Below are 20142 nucleotides of genomic sequence, written 5' to 3' on the forward strand. Positions count from 1 at the left end.
ACGCTGGGTTTTGAGAGAGCAAGTCGTAGAGTCGAACAGCAGTGAAGCTCCCAGTCGCTGCTTCATAGCTCAATGTCTAATCACAAAGGCTGGTATAAACCACAATCACTGCCTTTCCCAAAACACGAAGCCCATCATATGGTCTCAAAACAGACCAGTGACCATCATCATATTATGGATTATCTTGTTTGGTCTGGCACCGCTACATCATCATTCATCATCTCAAATTTCATTGGCTTTTGTCTTATCCTTGGTATATCCAAAAAAACCTCATCTTATCCCCGTCGTGCTGCTTCAAGCCAGCTGGGCAACAATGGCATCCAGCCACTTGGCAAGTCTACACAACGTTAGTATCCCAACTCCATCCAACAAGCAAAAGACCAAGGGGCGGAGCTTACCTGTAACCCTGCTTGGCGACTTGCATGCTGACAGTAGGCTGCGCATTCGTCGTATACGCGCCACTAATATCCTTACCCTCCACAGCCTCACGGCCATCCGGCAGAACGACAGAGCACACAAACTTGTTACTCTCCGTCGCCCACGCGAGCGCCTGCGACTCGGGGTCCTCGAGGCTCAGCCCGCCGATCCAGCACTTTGACGCCGTCTTGAAGTCGCCAGAGCTGATCTCGGTGCTGAGCTTCGAGGCCCACGACTTCGCGACGGCCAGCACGCTGCTTCCCGTGCCCGTGATGGACTGCGGGATGTTGGTGTCCCACGCGGCGTGCAGGTTCGTGCTGGACCCGTTGAACTCGACGGCGATGCCGTTGCCGCCGAGCTCGAGGTTCTCGCAGTGCAGGGGCTGGCCGATGTCGCCGGTGAAGTGGATGACCATCTTGGCGGCGATCTGGCGCTGCTCGAGGGAGAGCGCGGGCTGCTGGAGCAGGCGGTTGGTGTAGTTTGCGTGGGCGGAGACGATGCAGCCCGTGGGGCCGCAGTCGCGGTCGAGGTCGATGCCGCACGAGTGCGGGGGGTCGTCGAGGGCGTCGATGTAGTGGAAGGTGGAGGTGAAGGCGCCCTCGGTGGTGTAGCGGTACGAGTCGGCCCAGCTGGCGACGTTGGCGAGGTAGTCGTCCGTGGTGTCGGCCAGGAGCTGCTGGAAGTAGGTTTTGGTCTCGGGGGCGACGAAGTTGGTGGCGATGTAGGCGATGGTCGCGTGGCCCATGGAGCCCCAGGCGAGGGCGGCCTTGGGGAGGGCGGCGGCTGCCAGGAGGGTGAGGGCGGTGAGGCGAGCCATGGCTTTTTGTGCCGTGGGATTGCTACCGTGTGAGAAGAATGAGAGACGAGGGGAGAAGGAGGAGGAGGGCAAGGAAGATGGATATGAAGGGCGGGAGATGTGTCCTTGGCGAGCGGGAAGAGAGGAGGAGAATGTCACGGTGAGGGAGCGATGTAGGTTATATGTAGCATTCTGGAGACTCGAGGTCCCTTCCGGCCCACGTGTGGCCAAGACCGGCGCGCATTAGTCCACTTCCATGATGGATGTATGTTCCATGGAGGCGGTAAAGGGAGTAAGATAGGCTGTGTTGGCACGGCAAGACAGGCGAGGTGCGGGAAGCAGGCCTTGGAGGCTGGGTTGGTGATGCAGCATTTCGCAGACCAGGACCCCCATCGTGTTGGCCCTCCTGCTTGTTCGGGCATCGCGAGCTTCACATAAGTACCGGGCTAAGGTTAACCTGGAGCGTCGATCCAGACTGCGGAGGGCGCATCCTAGACGCTCATTGGTCGACAAGATCCGAGTTGCACAGCTTTGCAATCAGACATTGCCATGCTATGCCGATATCCGGGCGCGAAAGAGAGAGAGAGCGGAGAGTCAGGCACTGGGAAATGTCTGCGTGTGATGGACCAGGGGCCGGGATACAACCTGCATGTTCAGACGACGCAGATTGACTGACGAATGCCATCTCCTCATTACTCACCCGTGTCACCACGGCTCGGCTGATTGTTCAGATGCTTCTCTTCTCTGCAGCAAGTTGAGGCGGAAACGCTGGCGCATTGAAGTTGGATTACACCTGCATTAGTGCCGAGGTGAAGTGGGAAATCCAAAAAAAATTGTGTCAATGTCAAATGATAATAAGGTAGACTCCGATCCTCCCCCGCAATCCTGCCGGGCTCACCCAGAGATAAGACGGAGCACTTCCCGAATAGGAAGGTCTGGGATTAGAGCTCGGGCGGGCTGAAAAGAATTTCATCGTCACCAACGCCGGAGGAGGCGAGTTGCAGAGTCGCATTGCCCATTCGTGCAGGTGTTTAGACGAGTGCGATATTTTGTAACATGGCCGTCTATCCGTAGTTGGCGTTGTTGTTATTACAGTATGGTACATTTGAAGTTTGCTTTTGTGTTGAGTGTTGTACATGTAGAGGTGAAGCCTCCATCTCTGCCGCGTCTTCCGCAGCTTCATTGCTCGTCGATATCACAATCGGTCAACATCGGTGAGCGCCGAGTTCCGCCATCGGACCAGAGACGCCCTTGTTTGCAGGCGCGCTATCTCGCCAAGAACATTTCTCCTGCCGTCACCCGTCCCGTCGACGTATTCCACTTCGGACCTTGAATCTAAGCTTGGAAATCGATTCCAGCTTCCACGTGAAAGGTCTCAAGCGTTCCTTCGCAACGCCTCGAGCTCCTTGAACATCTTGACAAACTCCAACTCCACAGTCTTCTTGCCGTCGTTGGCTACTTTACTGCCGGATACCATGTGAGCGCTGATGTGTTCCGCATTAGGGTCGGCGACACGGATGCAAGCCTTGATGTCGGGCCAGATCGTCTCGTCTGGCAGCACTGGGGGCTGCTCAAGAATCATCTCGGGTACACATCTCCGGAGGGCGTCGATGCTCAGAGACCTCCTGTTAATGCGCGCAAAGATGTGAAACACTTCTCGGTATAATGCTGACCCTCTGCGTTCGCTGTATCGTGGGGGAAGACTCCAAACCTCCCAAAATTGATCCATGTTCCGCTGAATGGCATACGCTCGGAGAAGACGTACGAGTTGCGTTTCCGAGGGACAAGATTGCATGCCCTTGAGCATCACAAACTCCAAGTTACTTTGAATGCCCCGCAACTTTCCTTGCTCAGGTCCGCCTCGCGCGGGTGATGTTGCGATCGCCTCGATAATTGTCGTGAGCATTTCGTGGTCCATGACTGGCATTTGCCGTTGGTGCATCGTCTCAATAACCTTGGTGGCGAGGTCCGCCTGATCCTGGCCCTGATCCCCCTCCGCTGTAGGCGCCTGGAAGATGCCCCTCAAGAGCCCCAAACAGTCCTCGACCTTCACCTGCTCCCCCTCCGACCGGATTTTCTCAATTCGCTGGCGATGTTTATTCAGCGGGTCTGTGACAGGGCTCGAACTTGCTGAAGGAGTAATACCTGCGTCTTTTGCGCCCACAGCCGCCTGCTCGGTGTCTGTCGAAGGCCGAGAGAGACTTGTGGAGAAGTTTCTCCTCTGCGACGTGTTTGCGTAGTTGGGTTTCCGCGCTCGGATCGTGGTCGTCGGCAAATCACCGTATCGGTTGTGATAGGAAGAGTCTTCGTCGGCCAGTTTACGTTCTTGAGCCTCGCTTCGTACGAGCTGTTGGCTCCATAGTCGTTCGAGGTCTAGTTCGTTACGCCGAGACTCGGTCATGACCTGGACAATAATGGTAGATCCAGTGGCTGGTCCACCGAAGCCAGACATCTTGCCTTGAGAATCGAAGCGTTCGCTTTCGCTGTATGTGGATCCACTGGTACCGAGGTTGACGCAGATCCATCCAGTCGAGATTCCATCGTCGCCGCCCTTTGCAACCATGGCACTCGAGCCGAGTAGCTTTGCCTTCCTCCTCATTCTTCGTAGCTTTGTCTTCAGCTCGCCCGGGCCAATCAGCCCGTCCGCGTTTGCCTCGATCTTGTGGTGAAAACGGAGCCACTTCACTAGCCGGGAAGCCGAGACGTGCAAGTGCCGCTCGCTTCGCGACGTTGCAAAGAGCATGAGAAGGTTGGGTCCCAAAGCAGGTGGCGGGTCGAGAGCGCGCAGGTCGAGGAGAGAAAGGTCATCCAGTCCCATTTCTTCGTAGACATACTTCAATAGAGGCTCGAGGATAGGAGGTGGGTTGCTCGGCAGTTCGGGTAACGGTGACACATCTTCTTTCGGTGGATGTATAGGCGCCTCGACCTCGAGGAACCATGGCGTTTCTTCTTTTTCGCTGACAACCTGGTCCCCGACGTTCTCCCCAATCTTTGCTTCAGCTTCGGTTGCATGGGCAGGAACTTCGCCTGACGTCTTGGGTGCCTCGGGCAGGCTCGAGAAAGCTCTTTGCAGGTTCCGAGGTCGCAGGCTTGCGGTAGTTGTAATGGCGGGAGCTCGAAGAAAGGTAGCTGAGTTGGAAGTGACGGCTCGTAACACAGTGTTGCGACACTGGAGACAGCCCAAAGCTGCAAACGCAGGTCGGGAGGCCATCTTCGCGTTAGCTTCCTGCACTCCTCGAAGACTGTGGTTGAACCCGGGAGCTTCCTGACGACAAGAATTGTTGGCGGCCAAAATTCTCGTCCTTCCAGAGCTTGGACCGTAGTGGCTTGGGAGCGCGAAAGTAGATTTTGGCGTATTACCTAATCACCCGGTAAAGTGCCCCATATTTCCGGCCCGTCGCTCCATGAGCCGCGAACTTTGATTGACGGGAAGGTACTCTCAACGGCATGAAATTGCACTGCAATGGCCGTGTTCGAAGGTATCAGTTCCCGATCAAAATGGCCGTTGATTCATGACTTACGTCACTCCATTTCGAGTTGCCTCATTAGAGCATACTGCAAGTAACTCGAATATTTGCGCTTTGGGTATGGGCCGGCGCAGTGGTTCTTGCCTCCCATCTTTTGAGGTATGAGACGCGCGCCTGCCATGTCTGCGTACCTAAAGATATGCTTACCTAATAGATGGGGACGCTGCTTAGGCGGTCACACTGACGAATCAAAGCTCAAGAATCCATGGACAGTTTGATTGGCTTTCTATCCCACCGTCCCCTTTTTGAGTGGACAGAAAATTCCATTCCAACGACGTTGTCCATTCCACCCCGGCGGGTGGAGTGGGACGACCCCGATTGCCCGAGTCAAAGGACAGGAAAAAAAGGACGGCAAAATTTTGATAGCTCGCGCCTCCTATCGACAAGCTCCCGTCCGCCTCCCCCCCAAAACTTCTCCCTCCACCCAAAATCTGTTGCATCCGCCTTACTGTGTATGCGCCCCAGCATCGCAACGCATTAGGTTCATTCTCTGTACTTTGTAATATAGCCACGTTCTTTTCATACTCCTTTATACTTAATGCACCGATACCTCTCCTAGATCTTCAACAGATTTCCTGTTGTTGAAACGACGTCACTTACCCCGGTCTGTCCTTTCGTCGCGTGAGCTTTCAAGATGCTCCTCAGGAACAGCCGGAGAAGTCTTTCCCTCCACCACGCAACCGTCTTCCGACCCTCTCGACCGACACCAAGATACCCATTGACGACAATAAACGCGAGCGTCAGAACCAAACGTTTTTTTGGCACACAGAACGATGGACGGCCCACGGCCAGAAGAGGTAGCCTCAGCGGCGGGCGGAATCTTGCCACCGCCGTAGATGACCATCAATCCATCGCGAGCTCCAACTACGACAGACTGGACAGTTCTGTCCTGTCAGCATACCAGAACGTCTCGGCTCGCCCGAGATACCACGAGCTGCGCGCCTTCGACCCCGCCTCGCCGCTGGTACTCCAAGAGAGCAACGCACCGCAACAACCTCGCGGGAAAATAAACAACTTTGGCGTTCCTGGCGATGTGGACGAACTGTTGCCGATATTCGATGCCTGCATCCGTGTCGGCAAAGTCGATCGTGCACAAATGGTCCTCAAGCGCTTGGCTGCTGTCCCAAGCTTCCCTGGCGAAGACTTGATTTTCCTCCACAACCGATTCATCCGAGCCTCCCTCGAGCAGTTGCGCCTCCATCCCGACCGGAAACAAGCCGAGAGCCTTCACAAATGGTACGAGTTGCACATCAACACCAGGGGCCTCCCTCAAACTGCCGAGACTATCGCTTGCATGCTCAAGGCCTCTCTTATCTCCGAACGCGACGCCAGCAGGCGTCACCGGCTGGTTACTCGCTACATGAGACTGGCACCCGGCGAGGCGGGCTTGCAAGTCCTATCGATGGCCGAGATCCTGAGCGACCAAGACCTCGCAGTCATTACGGAAATCTGCCCCATATACAACCTCGCGCCTGAAGAGGATACTTCAGCCGCTGAAGTCAATGATGAGCATGTTGCCATTGAAGAAAGTGAAGCTTTGAGTTCCGCTTCCACGAAGCCTATGCCGAAAGTCATGGCCACACCTCAGAAAGGCTTCGGACTGAAGAGTTTAAAGCAGACTCTGAGCCTTTTCGACGAAATCCCTCAAGAATGCGACATTTCCACACTTCCCCTTCGCGAACGAAGGGAGATCCAAGCCCGCCTCGAGCGCGACTGTGTTGACGCAGCTGTAGAGCGATGGCGCGAGGAGAACGAATCTCTACAAAAGATGGGACTCAATACTTCGGTAGCTCATGCATCACTCAACTCCCGCTTGTACGACTGGCAACTTGCACTGGAGGCGCGACTGAAGGAGGAAATGGTCAAAATCGAGAAGTCCGAGGCCGTCGCGAAGAAGACGCCTGAAGACTACGACCGATGCGTGTACGGACCCTTCTTCAGACTTTCTACGCCTAGTCGTTTGGCCGCTGTCACCATTCTCAGCACCTTGAGTTCCACTGCCATCACTGGTGTCGACCGTGGCATGGGTCTTGCTACCGCCATTAGCGGCCTCGCAAAACTCACCGAAGAGGATATTCGAAGTCAACTCGCGAGCCAGAAGGTGAAGAAGGCTGATAAGAGCAGAAAGGTCGTCATGGCTAAACCTGCGGAGGTTGCAGACGACAAATCATCAAAAGAGGTGGCCAGCAATGAATTGTTTAGCGATGAACAAGCCAGAGAAGCTGTGCTAGCCGATGCGGCCTGGCCCCCTGCGGTGAAGGCTAAGGTCGGCGCGGCCTTATTGTCTGCTCTCATCGAGACTGCCAAGATCAAAGTTGTGAGGGAACATCCCGAAACGAAAACCCTCGTCAGCCAGTTCCAGCCAGCGTTCTCTCACGCTACTCAGCTCAGGAGGGGCAAGAAGATCGGCATGATCTTGCTCAACAAGGAGCTCGTCAACATCATGAAGCGAGAACCTCAGGGAGACTTCCTGGCTAAACATCTACCTATGGTCGTGGAGCCGGAGCCCTGGCAGGCCTTCGACAAGGGTGGCTTTTTGGAAAGCAAAGCGAGTCTTGTTCGTATCAAGCAGGGCGACAAGGACCAGAGGCTGTACAGCGAAGCAGCGATCGCCCGCGGAGACATGGACCAAGTGTTCAAGGGATTGGATGTCCTGGGCAGAACCCCTTGGCGGATTAACAACTCAGTTCTCAGCGTTATGCTTGATGTTTGGAACAGTGGCGAGGAGTTGGCAAACATCCCGGCATTGAACCCCGATATCCCGACGCCGCCCGAGCCCGCGCCCTCTGAGGACCCCTCTGAACGCATCCTCTGGATCAGAGCTGTCAAGGCCGCCGAAAACGAGAGGGGTGGCTTGCATTCCGTTCGCTGCTTCATGAACTTTCAGCTGGAAATCGCCCGTGCTTTCAGGAACCAAACTTTCTACTTCCCTCACAACATTGACTTCCGGGGTCGTGCCTACCCACTACCGACATACCTCAACCATATGGGTGCCGACCATGTCCGTGGCATTCTTCGCTTTGCTAAGGGCAAAGAGCTCGGCGAGCAAGGTCTAAAGTGGCTCAAGGTTCACTTATCCAACGTTTTCGGTTTCGATAAGGCCAGTCTCAACGACAGAGCGGCGTTCACTATGGACAACTTGGCCAATGTCATAGACTCAGCCACCAATCCGCTCAATGGCAACCGCTGGTGGCTCAAGGCCGAGGACCCTTGGCAATGTCTTGCAGCTTGTTTCGAGCTCAAGGCAGCCCTTGAATCTCCAGAACCAGAGAAATACGTCTCTAGCCTTCCAGTGCACCAGGACGGCACCTGCAACGGTCTTCAGCACTATGCCGCCCTCGGTGGTGACATTTGGGGTGCTCGCCAGGTCAACCTCGTTCCCGGCGATAAGCCTGCTGACGTCTACTCTGCCGTTGCCAATATTGTCAAAGACCACATTGCCAAGGACGCGGAGGGAGGCAATCCTTTCGCGAAGGCTATGGACGGAAAGATCACGAGAAAGGTGGTCAAGCAGACCGTCATGACCAACGTTTACGGTGTCACATTCGCCGGTGCCAAGAAACAGGTCTGCAAGCAGCTTGATTCGCTGTACCCCAACTTGCCGAAGGAGTGCGGCTTCGAGAATATCGTTACTGCATCTTATGTGGCTACTCTCGTCTTCAAGGCTCTGTCGTCCATGTTCCGCGGTGCTCACGATATTCAGTACTGGCTCGGTGAGATTGGCGGCCGGGTTTGCAGGGCTTTGTCCGCTGAGCAATTGGAGCGGATCGCGAATGATGGAATCGTACCCGTGCTGTCCAAGACCAAGGCTGTCGAGAACAGAACCTCAACTGACGAACTCCTGGCACAATTCCGCGCGACTATTGTCTGGACCACACCGCTACGCATGCCCATTGCCCAGCCGTACCGCAAGAGCGGAACCCGAATCATCAAGACGTCCCTCCAGGATCTCTCCCTCACAATTCCCGAGCGCTCCGATCCCGTACACCGCAAGAAGCAGCTGCAAGCATTCCCTCCCAACTTCATCCACTCTCTCGATGCTACGCACATGCTGCTGTCCGCGCTGGAGTGCTCTGAGCTTGGACTGGACTTTGCTGCTGTTCACGACTCCTTCTGGACCCACGCCGCTGACGTCAACACGATGAACCGTGTTCTTCGTGACGCCTTCGTCAGAATTCACGAGGAGGATGTTGTTGGCCGTCTCGCTGCCGAGTTTGAGGCTCGTTACCGCGGCTCCATTTACATGGCAAAGATCAATGTCGGAACCGACGTCGAGAAGAAGATTGCGGCCCTGAGAAAGAAGAAGAAGGTGTCGTTCAAGGATGAGCTCCTGGCTGAGCACAAAAGACAGACGCTCCTGCGCTCCGGGGACCCCGAGCTGATTGCGGAGGCCAAGGAGATGGTCACACCCGCTAGCATCTTTGAAGAGATGGCGGCTACCGAAGCCCTTGTGAAGGGCGAGGACCTGAAGGCCATCGGCCTCGGTGAGATTTCGGAGGACGCGGACGAGACCGATGTCAAGATGGATTCAGGTGCTGGCGATGAAACCAACGATGCCGAGACATCTCATGCCATCAATGAAGAGCTCCTCAGCGGAGCCAGCTCCCGATTCGCCACGAAAATGCTGAAGAACATGGAAGAATCGCACTTCAAGCAACATCTTCTCGCTAAGCCCGGGAAGTCGACCTCACGTCCTAAGACGATTCAGGTCTGGCTTCCTTTGACCTTCCCCCCGATTCCCGAGAAGGGCGACTTCGACGTTCAAAGACTCAAGGAGAGTGAATACTTCTTCTCATGATTGCGTTTCTGGCCTTTGCATCAGAGCGGAAGCGAGGCATGCTCGTCATGCATGAAGAGGACGAATTATTGGGGAGATGTTGATTGCATATTCTATTTGATTGCATCCGCGATGGCGTTGATGATTGTATAAAAAGGGGGCGTTTTTCTGATGGTCTCGAAGGCGGCGTTTAAAACACAAAGAAGCAAGACAACTCCCAAGAAGGTGGTTTTGGGCATGTGTACGATGTTTGATAACTAGACAACTGTATAAATATGGTGGATGGGATGACAGAGCTCTTGGCTTCAGTTGTTGATGCCAGGCGTACCTCCCACTACACAAATAAAGATTTGTAAAACAGACATTTGATTCGCTTAGATAAGGGCGAGATCCCAACACGCAGTCGAAATGTCAAACGTAAGCTAGGGCGTAGTTATGTGTTACTGATTGCCTGCTAAACTTGCTAATATCGGAGCGACACTGGTTCTCGATTCTGACGATACCTAAGTATCTTGCCCAGTATTGGAGCTTTCTTCCCACGCCGAAAAACGCGAGGTTCGAGGATGAAAGGATCACCATGCTGTTCTCGGTAACAGCACCCTCGTCAACCGAGTCAACTGTGATTGGATCGCAGCAGCAGAGCCTGCTCCAACGGCTTGCGCCAACAGCGGTTCCTTTATCCATGTCTTTTGCTGCACGCCCACCCCCTCTGTTTGGTGCGTTGGTTGGTAAGGCTTGTTTCCCCCCCTCCTCTCATTCTTTCTTCTCTCTTTCTTCATCAGTCCTTGCGAAACGAAGCCAAACTTAATTTCAGTAACCAGGTCTCAGTCGCCTGTTTTTGTGAAAGATGGTTAACACGCCAGAGGCCCAGCCGGCTTCGCCTCCTGTCGCGACCTCACCCCCGGCGCCGGCTGCGGAACCCGCGACAACGGTCTCACCTCGAAGCCCACAAGGCAGCTCAACACCGGCGACCAACGCTCCCGCTGCAGTTGCGGAGTCGGATGCATTGGAGGCGGAGGACCCGGTGACTGTTCGTCACCGATTGAGTCTCAAAGTGACCATGTCCGCTGATTATAGGACCTAGGAAACGGATGACGGCGCTTCCATCGATGACCAAATGTAAGTCTTCCTTGGTCTCTACCGGAGACGTGTTCAGACAGATTGACGTCCGACAGCTCCTCGTACACGGCTTCGCTGGCATCGAGCGCCGTGGACTATCCCATCGAGTTCGGTCGTCGCTACCATGCCTTTCGACCGGGAGGTAAGGAGTCTTATTCGTGCATTAAAAACATACGGGTACTCTGACCATACTCGTTCCTTAGCTTACTTCCTGCCGAATGACGATGTAAGAAAAAGAGCGCTTCCCGTGGCGACAAGGGTGGGAGCTAATGTTTGCAGACTGAGATGGACCGCCTGGATATGTCTCATGACCTTACACTAAGGATGCTGGGATACAAGCTGTATTTGGCGCCGATTGAGAAAGAGAAGGTCAACAGAATCCTTGACATTGGAACTGGTACCGGAATTTGTGAGTCGCTGACGGACTCGGTTTTGTTTCCCGACCCAATTAGGATGACACTAACAAGATCTTAGGGGCCATGGAGATGGGCGATCTCTTTCCCAATGCGGAGGTATACAAAACTCTTGTTGTTGAGCACCTCATAGAAGCTGAACCAGGCATTTTTAGGTTTATGGAAACGATCTGAGTGCTATCCAGCCAGAATGGTGGGTTCCGCCAAAGCAACAGAGGAACCAAACCCATGATTATAAGCTAATGGCCGTGTCCATAGGGTTCCTCCGAACGTCAAGTTCGAAATCGACGACGTCGAAAGCGACTGGATCGGTGATCGGAAGTACGACTTCATCTTCTGCCGCTACATGATTGGCTCTCTCGCCGACTACCCAAAACTGATCAAGAACGTCTACGACAACCTCAACCCGGGAGGTTGGGCAGAGTTCTCAGACATGAGCGGCAAGTACTACTCGCCAGACGGCAGTCTCAAGGAAGAGCACGCCACGCACAAATGGAACAACATGCTCATGGATACAATCGCTTCCATGGGCCGCGAGGCACGTCCAGGTCCTCAGCTTGAGGGATGGGTCCGCGAAGCCGCGAATTTCCAAAACATTACGCACAGAAAGTTCATCCTTCCCATCGGTCCTTGGCCAAAGGATCCGCACTACCGGGAGTTGGGGCTGGTCAACTTGACCCAGATTTTGGAAGGACTCGACGGGTTTTCCATGAGGGTGTTTTGTGGCGTGCTGGGCTGGACCAAGGTTGAGGCCGAGGTTCTGCTTGCCCAGGTACGCAAGGAGTTGAAGGCGGTTCACACCTTCCATGCTCAATTTGACATGTAAGTCCGATTAGAAAGTTCAGTCTGTGGATGTTGCAGCTAACAGGGTGCGTAGTCATAATGTGGTGGCTCAGAAGCCTTTTGAGGAAGATTCTTGAGAAAGTCGGCTTGGGAGATTTCTGTTCTATATGAATTGCTCAGAACAGATCGTCTTATTCCCAATCATGCATTTCCTTGTGATGATGCGCATGAACGTCAATGGAGCTCAAGGAAGTTATCCCAATGTCGATAAGGTAGCTATACCAACATAGTAAGAAAGTACACAGCAGCACTCTTGCTGAATTAAATAATGGCCTTCGAGGCTGTGAGACCGGTGGCTTTGTTTCCGTATGACTTTGAAATTGGAATGAAAAAGGTTCTTGGGTCTGCGGGGGGGACCAAGTAATACACATATTGAGGGAAAGGTATTCCTAAGGCAAAGTGACCTTGGGTGCATAAAGCTCACCTCACCTTTGAATCTTTGCATTCTTATGCAATGGAAAGAAAAACTCTTCAAGGGGTGTGCAACAACACCATTATGGATCAAAGACGGGACTTTTGATCACAGACCACGGATATTCCGACCTTTGCGGACTCCAGAAAGTTCAAAGTAAAGTCACCAGCCACCCAGGTGCCGCTGAAATCACTGATTGAGGCTTGTTGACTAGTTATAAAAGGCACTCACCCTCATCGCTTAAATTTCTTTTCTTTCGCAATCATTGCTCCTATACTTCTCCCGCCATTTGCGCTTGGCAACATCAATTTCTTTAACAACCTACTTGCCTTACCTTCAGAACGACCCGCCTAGAACATAACACTCAACACACTTCACTCGGAATAGCCTTATCATACCAACTGGCTAGTCTCAAATGATGGACGATGCTTCGAAAGACGCCACAAATAAGCCTTCACCCGTGTCCGAAGTCACGCAACTTGCGTACATGCCCGATGTAGTGGTCCTTAACATCGTTGACATGCTGCTCAACGATGGCGACATCCCTGGGTATCTCGAGAGCGATGAAGAACGGTATGATGTCTGTACCGCCGCCAACCCGGAGGGTATGCGCAGCTGGGGAGTGCAGAACGCCACCAACTTGGCAAAAGTTTGCATGCGGTTCTACAACATCGTCAGTCCAGCAGTCTTCAGACACGACATTCAGCATCGTTGCGCATCCTCCTTGCTACTATCGGCCAAAAGAAACAACCTCGACGGTGTTTTAGCCTCACTTCGGCACGGCGCCAACATCAATCAGACTGATCAATCATTGATGCATGTCGAAGAAACCGAAATCATGGAGGAACATCGATTTGAATGCTTGTTATTTCCAGTCAAAACATCCTTGACCGCACTGCATTGGGCTTCATTGTACGGATACAAAGAGCTGGTACATCACCTCCTCAAATTTGGCGCCGATGTCCAACACAGGGCCGACCTGGGCTTTTATCACTACTTCAGCTGCGACCCGTACGATAACTGCTGGAAGGAGTATGAAACCGACATGGATGACCCTCATCGAGCTTTATTCTGCGCGACGAAGGCAGAATACAAGAAGTCGATAGATCGGAGCTCCGCTCAAAGCCAAAGGGAAACATTACCTTCGCCAATGGGCGCCAATCCGCTGTTCTTCGCCTTGAGAGGCAATTTTGACAGCGAAAACCGCGCGTTGTGGGAGGCAACTTCCACAGAATACTACAGATTCGGTACCGAGCCTTTTGTGGCCGATGACATAAGTGGCTCACGTCTCGACATTGTCAAGGCTTTGATCAAAGCCGGATCATCCCTGGTCACTCGCGAGAAAGACAAAGTCCATGCTCTACATCAAGCCTGTGCCTATGAGGACGTTGACGTGGCTCGCTTCCTCCTAGAAGAAGTAGGAGTCGATCCCAATACCGAGGATTCAAAAGGCGACACTCCTCTTCACTACGTGGCTGCCAGTCAGCAATACCCATGCTATGCCTGCATTGAAAGCAGCTACGAGCCCAGACGACGTACGCAAGAGATTGTGAACCTACTCATCAATAGAGGGGCAAATCTTGATTCCAAGAATCTCGACGGAAGAAAACCCACTGACTGCGGCTTGCTTTCCATTTACAACAACGAGGAAGAAAGAGAGGTGCTTGGTCCATTGGTGTTGTGCGCTTGACCACCTACGCAATGTATCTTGCTGTCGAGCGAGCACCAAACGCAGACAAGACGTCAAATGAATAGAGGCAAATAGAATAAACCTACTTAAACTGAAGCACTTGGTGATTGGGCCCTAATGAAATATTTGTATGTGATCTCACCTACACACATTGGCGCAATCCACAAATTCCGATGTCTCTGCAATGATAGAAACAAACACTTTCTTGCTGATTGAGCAAGGGCGCGGCCTGATTCATTACAGCATGAAGTTGGTCGCAAACTAACACCTCAAATAATCATCACGAACTTCTACGATTCCATCGTTGTTGCAGTGCTCATTGAGATACCAAAGGTACGTAAGTAGGCAGACACAGCTGCCATTGGCGAGCTACTACACTAAAGCGTCAACAAAGGACAATGTTAAATGTCGCGTGTTGAAATACTTTGGAGACTATGAATTGCCAGCGACTGAAGTTATGAAGGATGAGAAATCTTTGGAAGCTAGCTTGCACTAGATTGGTGTATGCATTCTCAGTGTTGAAGTAAGTCAAAGCACCCACTTTTGGGTACCCCCCCCTTTTGGGCACCCTAACAAAACATAGTATCTAAACATCAATACTAACTATAATTAATTAATTAATTACCTTCTACTACTATAATAATATAATTAAAATTCTTATTAAGTAATTCGACCCTTACGAATTAATTAGGACTAATTAAACGGTTACTAAAGTCCTCTTAAGCTCTCTATATATCTTAAATATTTATAAACTTAGTATTTAAGTTTATTAATATACTCTTCTTTTTCCTAAGCCTTATATACTTAATCCTAGCTTTAAAAACTCGAACTTAGTATTAAAATATAGCTAATTAGTAAGCTTATTTTTTAAAAGCCTTTTTTATTTTTTTAAATAATAATTATTAAATATTATTATTTAAACTAAGCTCTATAAATAGTTTTAAATAATTATAGAGCTCGCTAACTTTTTTAAGAGTTAACTAGTTAATAATAGAAGTTATTAATACCTAGTTAAGTAGTTTATTAGTATTACCAATCGTTTACTTAGCTTTTATACCTCTTTTAAATAGTATAACTTATATAAATAAGATTATTAAGTTAAAAAGTAGCTTAGCTATATTAAGTAATTATAGTTTAGTTATTTTTTATTTATTTTATATATTTAATAATATTAAACTAGCTAAACGAGCGAGCTAGTAATAACTTAAAAAGTATTACTTTTTAATAATAATAAAATTATTTATTATATCTTTTTTATTAAGCTTTTTTTTTATAATAAAACTTAATAAGCTTAAAAATAGCTATATTTAATAACTAAAGGATATAGGAAGTATATAGTAATAAAAATAATAAGTAAACGTTATTTTTATAATACTCTTATATAAATTCTATCGTTATATAACTCCTATACTTATTTAGTATTAATAATCGAGGCTAGTTTAGTTTACTAAGCCCCCTAATAAGAGAGGTCTTAGTTTATAATAAGAATACTTTTTTTAATTAGTAAAGGGTAGTTTTATTAATCATCTAGTTATTATTTATTACTATAAACTTCTAACTATTATAAATAATAAGTTAAAAGGGGAACTACTATTATTAAACCGACTTTTTTTTATAAATAACTAATAATTTAATAGCTTTATTATTAATAAAAATATATTTAATAATCGTTATTTAAGTATATAAACTAAGCTCTTTTTTTTATACTACTATAGCCTTTATTATATTTAAAATTAGCTTATTAGCTCCCTTACCCTCTATTATATTAGTTTTATTTATATTATACTTATTAGCCTATTTAATACTACTAATTTTTAGTATATTAAATAATTTAAACTATAATTTAATTATATTAGTAATAGCTCTATTAATACAGTATAAATTTATTAAATAACTTTTCTAAACCTTTATTAATAAATTTTTTTTAATAAAAGCGTCGATCTATTTTTTTTTAAGTAGTTTAGTATCTCCTTAGGATTTTAAAACTTGCTTAGTAAATTCCCTAACCTATTTATAAGTTAGTATAATACCTAAATAATACTAAATTCGAATTTACTAAACTAATTAGTTTTTTTATTATAAAAAAAGCTTTTAAAGTTTTATAAATACCCTTACCCTCGCTTAATAACCTCTTTTTTAACCTTAAAATATTATCCTAAGAACCCCGAACTCGATCGAGGCCTTTTTAATAAAAAAACTATTTTTAATAATATTAAATACTTATTAGAGCTTATTTTTGGTATATAATACTATTACTTATTAATTAGTAAGTATATTAAAAAGGAATATATTTAGATAATTTTTATAATTATTATATTAAATTAAAATAATAAGTAGGGTTTTAATGTGGTAGCTGGGAGGGATTTTTTAGGGTGCCTAAAAGGGGGGGGTGCCCAAAAGTGGGTGCTTTAACTTAGAACCTAGAACTAGCTTTCGCAAAACTATCGACTTATTTCACAAAGGGAAGACATAGAATGTCTTGGAACTTTAAGCACACAATGCCTTGATTGCAGGAAATTATATGCAGCTTTCTTTGATGATTGTGTTAGGCAAGCTAGGTGGAGTTAGTAAAAAGACGACATGTCTTGCAAGCAAACCACCTGGCTGAAAGGGCTTTCGTGACCTTCTAGAAGTAGAAGAAATCAGGAAAACACCTTTCTGCCTAAAGTAGATGATCAGGAATCTGGAATCTAAAGACTAATTCTAGGTTATTAAGAGGAACAATTCTCCCACATTGCTCTCAGACACACCAACTCTTGATGCCAGGAATCTACAAGCTGTCAATCTCATCTGATATCCATACTCAGAAAGCGAGCTCAACTTTTCCACAATCCCTCACACATATCATCTTAATTGACACATTTTCGTGTCTTCTCTCTATCTCATTACATCCATATCTTTCCATCTTATCATCTTGTCATCTCGTCATCAACTTCCCTTGTCGTCCCCTCCATCTGTGCTCTCTCCGCCCTCTATTCAAGGACGAATACGACAAGATGTCCCAGGGGCAGGGTTCAAGCGGCACCGTGCTCGACCCCGACAAGCGCTTTGCTGGCCACGAGAATGCCTTTGCGATTCGCCAACGCCACCTGGCATACCGAACTGCAAGTCTCTTTCTAATGCACACCAATTCGATCAATCCTGAGCATGGAAAGTACACCACATACTCCCATGTAGACGACCTGCCTCGGCTCCAAACATCCCAAGCTCAGACGCCACATGAGGTGAAGTTGACTTGCGACACCTTCATCTACTTGCAGAATCTCACCCCATTGCTCATCAGAGATTCCGAGATCATCTCTTTAACCCCTGTGTGTTCTTTCAACACTACCTTGAAGCCGCGTGAGGATGTAAACCCTTATGTTCGGCCGGATTCGAAGCCTTGGGTTGAAGTGCCTTCCACGCAACCTCATCTCAAGAAAATCTTGATCTCAAGTAATCCAGGTTGGGCCAATCATCGGATCCAGACCGCTCACGATAGGACACATTGGCCCTCTTTGGACGTCACCCTCGATCGTGCGACGCCTCTAGTCGACATGCCGAAATGGCTGGGAGGCGAGCTCGGTCCAGCTGCTGCTCTGCAACATCTTCTGCCTAAGGAGCCAACACATCGCGAATGGCGTTCAACATTCACCATCGACGTCCACTGCAGAACTGTGTTTCATCTGCTCGAGCGGCTTCACTTGACGGCGGCTCGAAAGCTCGATCAATCTGTTGAGGAGTCCATGGTAACGCTGCACGATTACGTCACGTTGACAAGTCTGAACAAAATCAACAAACGATGGGCATTCGGATTCGGAAAGAGGAACTTCGGTAGCATCTTCAAGACAAAGATGGTTGAGATCGATCATGACTTCCTCCGTTTGCCCTTTCATGATACGCACTTGAAACAGAACGTCCTTTCTGCCGGACGCAGGAGAATCGACTCTCCTATGCAGATCAGAACTATGGAGGCAATCTATCAACAGTTATCAGTGTGGAAGCGAGATGGAGTCCCTCTCGACATCGACGCCAAATTCTCGTCTGGCCGGTTCTACTTATTTGAGTGGAAACATAGTGATCTCAACATTCTGCCAGGTTCTACTTTCGGATCATCGGGAAGGACAGCCGGATACGACGAGTTGGGTCGCCTGGAATTCCAGAGAATCTTTTCTTCGCTTTCCTGCGCTTTCGAAACCTACACCAAGAATACCCGGAAATCGTACTCTATGATCAAGTTAATCTTCGCTAAAGAAGGAATACTGCCACCCACCTACCATGACAGAGTACTAGCCCTGAGCAGAGATTTGCGCAATCTCCAGATGGTGCTGCTGCTTCTGGGTCAGGTGAAGCTACATTTCGGGGACATCTTACGATCGCATCTTGTGTGGCTCAGCCAAACAAAGGCCGACGAAACCCAACATGTGTTCAAGGACAAGGAAAGCTTTCGAGACCACGTCGAGCGCGCAGTATCGGGCAAGAAGCCCAAGTTCAAGGCTATCCGAGCGTATCTTGGTGCCGGCGAGGGTGTTACTTTCGGGGAACACCTGACCATCGATCGAAATCAATACAATCGCTGGGTGGCAAAGAGGCAGAAGATGATGGCTCAGTCCAAATCCTCGGCTGATACGAAAGGAAAAGGGCTTCCTTCGACACCTGACCGTGGCTCTCGCAATGCTTCAACGGGTAGCACGTCACAAGCAACGTTGATCGAGCAACAGATGAGCCAGCTTCGCCTCGATGAACACCCATCTGAGAAGTTCAGGGGACCGGATGAACCTGAAGATCCCATCGATCCGGAGACCCTCGCAGTCGAAAGAGAACGGTTCGAAAGCGGCTGGGTGCCGGCGGCGGAATCCTATATCGGCATCGTCTGCCGATATCAGGATGCTTTGAGGACGATCATGGCTGAATTAGGAGCCGACTTTCTGTCTTTCTTCTATGGTGCTCGCTTTGAAGCCGAGGAAGGTCCCGAAATCCTTATGGTCAACGCAGAGCCATGGTATAAAGACTCTAGCGTCCTCAATTTCAAAGAATTCTTCAGCAAGTTCCCGAAGACAAATGGCGATCGTTGGTCAGAGCAAGAGTTGTTGACTATGGAGGACAACATGATGGCTCGCGTCTACGGCCCCAAGAAAAAGGACTGGCCGCCCAAAGATAAGTTGACTTACAACGGAACATGGCACGCAGAGACTATTGTGCTATCTTTGCATCACTTGGCGACGGAATTGTTTGAGCGGATGGACCAGACTCTTGTGCGCGAACCCACGAGATCAGCCCTCTTTGAAAGCCATCTCCTCCCCAAGTTACAGGTGCTCGGAAATTTCCTTGACCTCTCATCTGTTCTAGCTGTCTCGAAGAGATGTTGCCCCAGCTGCAACATGATGGTAGAAGTGACTGAGACCAGCCGCAAGATGCAGATTCTCCGCCCTGGTGATCACTCGGATTGGTTCAGCACCTCTCTACCCCCATGGCTTCCAGAGAAAATCTTTTCCAAGATGGAGGCTCGAATCTTTGAAGAGGTGTCAAGAAGATTGGCAACGCCCTTATCGGAAACCGAACTTCCAAGGTCTGGTAGCAGCGGAGGATCGGGACCGGCGCAAAGTATCCCTGATGCCCCTAGCCGCGATCACATGTTCGACGTCATGGTCTTGAATTGGAGGTCACTAGTCCGGGGGTCTCCAGCTTCATCCGTAGCGCCGTCTTCTCCAAAATTGGGTATAGCTGATGCCCTGGCTAGAGGAGGAGGTGGAGAAGGATGGGGATTCGGATCCAGGGGCTCGACTAACAACAATCGCAACAACAGAGGAAGTGCGGGTTCGCGGGGAGGCGGTAGCTCTCGTGGAATCAGCTTCCGAGGCGTCTCGCGCGGAGGTAGCTCACAAGGAAGCAGCTCACGAGGAGGCGGCAGTGCTCGTGGGAGCGGAAGTGATAGAGGCAGGGGTGGGCCGTCTGGACGTGGAGCTGGCTGGATTCAAGTCGGAAAGCGTGAGCCATCAACGACAGTCCCAAGAGAGTCTGACCCTCCATCCCCGAAGAAGCCCAAGTGGTGATGTACTTAGTGTGAAAGTGAGCGCGGGCGGGTTCAAGAATGGGCGGGAGCGGGTAGAAGGGTTGTTTGATGTCATTTTCTGATGGCTTGGTGCTGCTCAAGAGGTTCGGCCTGTTA

General features: G+C 49.7%; 7 protein-coding genes across 7 annotated transcripts; 5 read left to right on the forward strand and 2 right to left on the reverse strand.

Moving 5' to 3' along the window:
- Nucleotides 1-294: 294 nt before the first annotated feature.
- On the reverse strand, nt 295-1234 carry CTAM01_09061 (S1/P1 Nuclease; the record flags this gene model as incomplete). The annotated part of the gene is made up of 2 exons (XM_060525081.1): nt 295-337; nt 399-1234. 2 exons carry the CDS (start codon nt 1232-1234, stop codon nt 295-297), a joined length of 879 nt encoding a protein of 292 aa, XP_060380263.1.
- Nucleotides 1235-1593: 359 nt separating this feature from the next.
- Nucleotides 1594-1884, forward strand: CTAM01_09062 (uncharacterized protein; the record flags this gene model as incomplete). Its single annotated transcript, XM_060525082.1, has 1 exon — nt 1594-1884. A coding segment is annotated over one exon (291 nt), but the record flags the coding sequence as incomplete, so codon positions are not given.
- Nucleotides 1885-2588: 704 nt separating this feature from the next.
- Nucleotides 2589-4424, reverse strand: CTAM01_09063 (uncharacterized protein; the record flags this gene model as incomplete). Its single annotated transcript, XM_060525083.1, has 1 exon — nt 2589-4424. One exon carries the CDS (start codon nt 4422-4424, stop codon nt 2589-2591), a length of 1836 nt encoding a protein of 611 aa, XP_060380265.1.
- A 950-nt stretch (nt 4425-5374) lies between these two features.
- On the forward strand, nt 5375-9538 carry CTAM01_09064 (DNA-dependent RNA polymerase; the record flags this gene model as incomplete). Its single annotated transcript, XM_060525084.1, has 1 exon — nt 5375-9538. The coding sequence occupies one exon, from the start codon at nt 5375-5377 to the stop codon at nt 9536-9538; it is 4164 nt and encodes a 1387-aa protein (XP_060380266.1).
- An 826-nt stretch (nt 9539-10364) lies between these two features.
- Nucleotides 10365-11969, forward strand: CTAM01_09065 (methyltransferase; the record flags this gene model as incomplete). The annotated part of the gene is made up of 9 exons (XM_060525085.1): nt 10365-10547; nt 10602-10636; nt 10693-10778; nt 10840-10862; nt 10916-11045; nt 11111-11148; nt 11205-11242; nt 11308-11871; nt 11927-11969. 9 exons carry the CDS (start codon nt 10365-10367, stop codon nt 11967-11969), a joined length of 1140 nt encoding a protein of 379 aa, XP_060380267.1.
- Nucleotides 11970-12719: 750 nt separating this feature from the next.
- On the forward strand, nt 12720-13994 carry CTAM01_09066 (uncharacterized protein; the record flags this gene model as incomplete). The annotated part of the gene is made up of 1 exon (XM_060525086.1): nt 12720-13994. The coding sequence occupies one exon, from the start codon at nt 12720-12722 to the stop codon at nt 13992-13994; it is 1275 nt and encodes a 424-aa protein (XP_060380268.1).
- A 2996-nt stretch (nt 13995-16990) lies between these two features.
- CTAM01_09067 (uncharacterized protein) lies at nt 16991-20026 on the forward strand (the record flags this gene model as incomplete). Its single annotated transcript, XM_060525087.1, has 1 exon — nt 16991-20026. The coding sequence occupies one exon, from the start codon at nt 16991-16993 to the stop codon at nt 20024-20026; it is 3036 nt and encodes a 1011-aa protein (XP_060380269.1).
- Nucleotides 20027-20142: the final 116 nt, after the last annotated feature.

This window comes from Colletotrichum tamarilloi (assembly GCF_030869305.1).
Source record: "Colletotrichum tamarilloi strain Tom-12 chromosome Unknown Scaffold_34.1, whole genome shotgun sequence".
In the NCBI taxonomy this organism is placed as follows: Eukaryota; Fungi; Ascomycota; class Sordariomycetes; order Glomerellales; family Glomerellaceae; genus Colletotrichum; species Colletotrichum tamarilloi.